Raw genomic sequence first — 4,147 nt, forward strand, 5'->3', positions numbered from 1 at the left:
AAAATCTTTTGGTGATGTGAGGGTCATTGAAGTACAGCCTTATTACAATGAACTCCAATGTCTAAAAACTGTACTTATTTCGGGTTTGTACCATAGTAAGAGTCAAGATTTTAAGATCTACTAAAAACAAAACAAACAAATAAACAAAAAGTCTTTATTTATGTTCATTAAAAAACCTAATAGTGATATTATTTTAAAATATCATATAGTTAATATGCTGTATTTTAAATACAGATATTTAAAGTTTATATTGAGAAAAATGTATATATTTTTAGTATTGCTGTAGACAAGCATCTACATAAGACTGTTCAATTGATTATTGTTTTACATCAAACAACTTTTATAATATTCATTTTTAGTGTTACATTAATTTATAAATTTTAAAGTATAAAATTTTAAAAAAATGAAAGGTATGGCAGATATTGAAGGGGGGTCTCTGGGAGAAGTTAGGGTACAAAAGGGAAAGAAGAATGTGATGTAATTCTATTTATTTAAACTATGTTTTTAAATGTTAACAAATTCAGATAAATTGAAATTATCTATCTTTTCTCATCTTAATGCAATAAAACTTAAATAAAAAAAAAGAAAATTGGTTTGGGCTTGTAGTTTCAGAAGTTTAAATTCATCTAGCAGCAAGATTTTATATATTTAATACCTTATTAAGGGGTCAGGTGTTAAGTATTTCCATCACAATAATTACTCTCTACCTACTGATGAACACAATTAGCGTAAGCATTAATAGACGTATCTATTGATTTAAAAAGTTTGCCACCCTTAAGAGCATATGGGACAGCTGAGGAAATAACAACCGTGTGTGTGTGTGTGTGTGTGTGTGTGTGTGTGTGTGTGTGTGTGTGTGTGTGTTTGTATAAGGAAAAGGAGCCAACACAGCTCGCACCTCCTTTGGGCAGCCTCCCTAAACCCACCAAGGAAGTGGCTGAAGATATAATTCAGGGGTGAAATACATGTTCAGATGTATTAGATCTTGGCTTCAAGCCATGGCACCGAAAGAAACAAAGAAACCACTAAGTCTAACAAGGTATCCTTCTTTTACTCCAACCATATTAACCCCATGCTATAATCATTTCATCCCAGTAAAGCTACATTACACTTTACCTTTACAAGTCTGCCTCCACTAACAGTGTAAGACCCACAGGATGCCAACGGCCTAGGGTCTTTGAGTTACACGAAGCCTCAAGCACCTATGATTCTGCTTTGGAGGCAGAATACTCTTTAAGGAGTAAAGCGCTTAGAGGCCTCTTGACGTCACTCCTTCTGCTATGCTGGGAATGAAGAAAGGTGAACAGCCGTAAGAAGTATGAATAGAGGCAGGAGGCGGTCACACAGCGGCACGAAGGGATCAGGTGCGCACAGGGGAGCAAACAGGAGCACTGTGGTTTCAAAGAGTGTTCACGTCTTTTTACTAGAACTACTTCTGTTGCCCTGAATGCAACCCACTGTTGATGTAACAGAGAACCAGAGAATAACAAGCCTTGATGGATTACTAAGACATGAAGTCAGAATTATTCTTGAAGATAAGCATCAAGTCTCACTGAATAACAAACTCCAGTGTCGTTCTCACTGAGTGTGGAGAGTGGGTGTTTGAGCTGCAAAAGTTCATTAACAAACGTGCTTTTAAAACTTAATAGCTCTCTTTAAGAGGGAAGAGTCTCCCTTCACATGCTCATTCGTGGGCTGTAGAAACAATATCTAGCTATGAGACCTCTTGGTTCTTCTCTTTGAGAGTTGCTGTAGATAAGCCTGAAACACCTGCTGTCCTTTCTAAAGAGCAGCAGGCTAGATCTTAGTCTTAAAATAGACCTGTCTATTTGCTAATTGACTGTGGAGCTGGCAGAAGTCTTATCAGAGATACGTGCTTGAGCACCGACCTTATCCCAATAGCTTTGGTGTGGCTTATAACCTCACCAGTGAGAGGCACACAGAAGCGGTCTATCTTGTGTCTGCCTAGTAAGTGCTAGAACATGCCACATGAGCAGCCTCAGAAGGAGGGGCCTCCTCAGCTTGTCTGGTTCTGGAATGAGCATCCTGTTTTGTTTGCAGAGGTTTGTGAGAGCCTCCAGTGTTGACTGCCCCTTCCCTCTCTGTTTCATTAGAAATTTCAATTTTACCAAAGACAATTTCAGATGCATTATAAGAAACAGGAATCTGGTTCGTTGGAAATCTACTTCTTTATTCCTTTCTGACCACATAATTTTGCAAAATAGCTCCCGGCCCAGAAAATGACTTCAACCTGCTGCCTGGAGTGTGCATTTAGTTATTTGTTCACTGGCGCAAGGGGAAGACTGAGCTAAATCAAGTGAGATGCATGCACATGTTCCTGGAAGGATAATTTTAGAACCAGTTTCAAAGCAGATTCTAATTCAAAAATGCCCCTGTTACTTAGGCACATGTAGAGATGGTAACAACTTCACAAAATGTCATCAAGTTATTTGAGATTTGCTAGTGGTAGAAGTGACTGCAGCTGCGGTAGGCTCCCTTTCGGTGAGAGGCAGGAGGAAGCCGGGTGCTTTATTAAGAGTAGTGCGGTAAGAGAGTATACGAAAGGCACATGTGAAAACCAGGGCTAGGGGCTAGGGGCTGCAAATGCGGCAAGGCTGCAGGCCGTTCTCGTTGCAGGCAGGGCACCTGAGGGCTCGATAGGACTCCTTGAATCTGTTAGCCAGCATGGAGAACTTGCTGCCATGGCACAGAGAGCAAGTGGCAATGCCGGACCCCTGGCAGTGGAGACAGTTCTCCTCAGGGACCAACCCATCCTGCAAAAGACAAGTCGGACTTCAGTTAGACAAAGCGGTTCATGTCCACCGTTCTCACGGAGAGCAAAACAGGACTGGGTCTCGGCAAAGACCGGAGAGGAATTACAGAAAATGTTTCCCACAAATGCTAACGAGGGAGCTGGCCAGGACACGGAACAGCAATTTTATCAGACTTTGTAGATGAATGCTGTTGGTATCAGGAACTCTGAAACCTGTGACATCGCATAGGCAACAGCGAGACCCGCACACTTGTTGCCGAGGCAACAGCCACCATAATCCCAGAATCTACTTGTCTCACCTCCCACCTTTACTTGTAGCTAGGTCACCATCCATACATAAAGGAAGGCCCCTCTGATATCTCCCTCCCCCCCCCGCCCCCCAGCTTCTCTTTCCGTGGCCACCTCGCCCTTTGTCAATAAACCTCACGTGGAACTGTTTGGCCTGGTGCGGTCTTTCTGGAGCCATGCAACGATCACAACAAATGCTATGAGTACATCTGCCATCACATCTGGCATTCTGCAGCTTTCTGCTCTTAGCCACCCTTGTTCTCATCTAACATATGCTTCACAGAGGCAAGGGCATGACTTTTCTCCCTGCAAAGTAGAGTAAGGAGGCAGTGTGGCAAACCTCAGCGGGAGCTCAAGGAAACCAGGCGCTTCCTCCTGTAAGGGCTTCCTGGTACCCTCACAACCGTCCAGTGCAGACTATCACCTGGTCCAGTGGGAAAATGTCATATTGAGAGGCTACCTGGCAATATCAGGAATACAGCCTGGAAGAAGGGAGAGGGGTTGAACACCAGAATCCATGACTGCTCACATAGCCCCTCGTTGTAGCTGTCCAACATCAGGTGCTCAAGAAGGGATGTTTTCTGCAACTGGCAGGCTTGGTGAATGAATTAGCTCTCAGTTCTTGTAATATTTTATTCTCTTTGAGAACTGTGTTAGACCCAATGATTAAAAACCCTGGGCTGTGATGGACAAGGTAAAGGCTCATGAAGTCTCACTCCTGAGAAGTTTCTAGCAACTAATGGCAGCTAGAGTCAGTTTTCACCAGGGACTTGGCCCTTGAAAGGCTACCTGTGTTCCGGAAGATGGTCCTACACCCATGCAATTACCAGTGGCATTCAGTCAACTCAGTGTTTTTTTTTTTCTTTAAGGGAGAAAGCTCATGAATCAAGGAGGGGAAATGGGTGGGTATGGGATTGGAGGGTGGAGAAGGAAGAGTGGATTCTATCAAAACATTTTCTTTATGGCTGGGCAAAGTACCACACACCTTTAATCCCAGTACTTAGGAGGCAGAGACAGGCAGAGTTCAAGGCCAGTGTGTTGTACATAGCATGTTCCAGGCCAGCCAGAGCTGAATATAGTGAGACC

At 43.0% G+C, this 4,147-nt stretch overlaps 1 protein-coding gene across 1 annotated transcript in view; it reads right to left on the minus strand.

Annotated features, from left to right (window-relative positions):
- Positions 1 to 2,170: 2,170 nt before the first annotated feature.
- Grxcr2 (glutaredoxin and cysteine rich domain containing 2) overlaps positions 2,171 to 4,147 on the minus strand; it is a 24,585-nt gene continuing 22,608 nt past the window's right edge. Inside the window, exon 4 of the mRNA XM_031366290.1 lies at positions 2,171 to 2,774. Within this exon, the coding sequence (XP_031222150.1) occupies positions 2,592 to 2,774 (183 nt within the window). The 3' untranslated portion in view covers positions 2,171 to 2,591. The remainder of the gene's footprint in view (positions 2,775 to 4,147) is intronic.

The sequence above is a fragment of the Mastomys coucha genome, unplaced genomic scaffold (assembly GCF_008632895.1).
Source record: "Mastomys coucha isolate ucsf_1 unplaced genomic scaffold, UCSF_Mcou_1 pScaffold13, whole genome shotgun sequence".
Classification (NCBI taxonomy): Eukaryota; Metazoa; Chordata; class Mammalia; order Rodentia; family Muridae; genus Mastomys; species Mastomys coucha.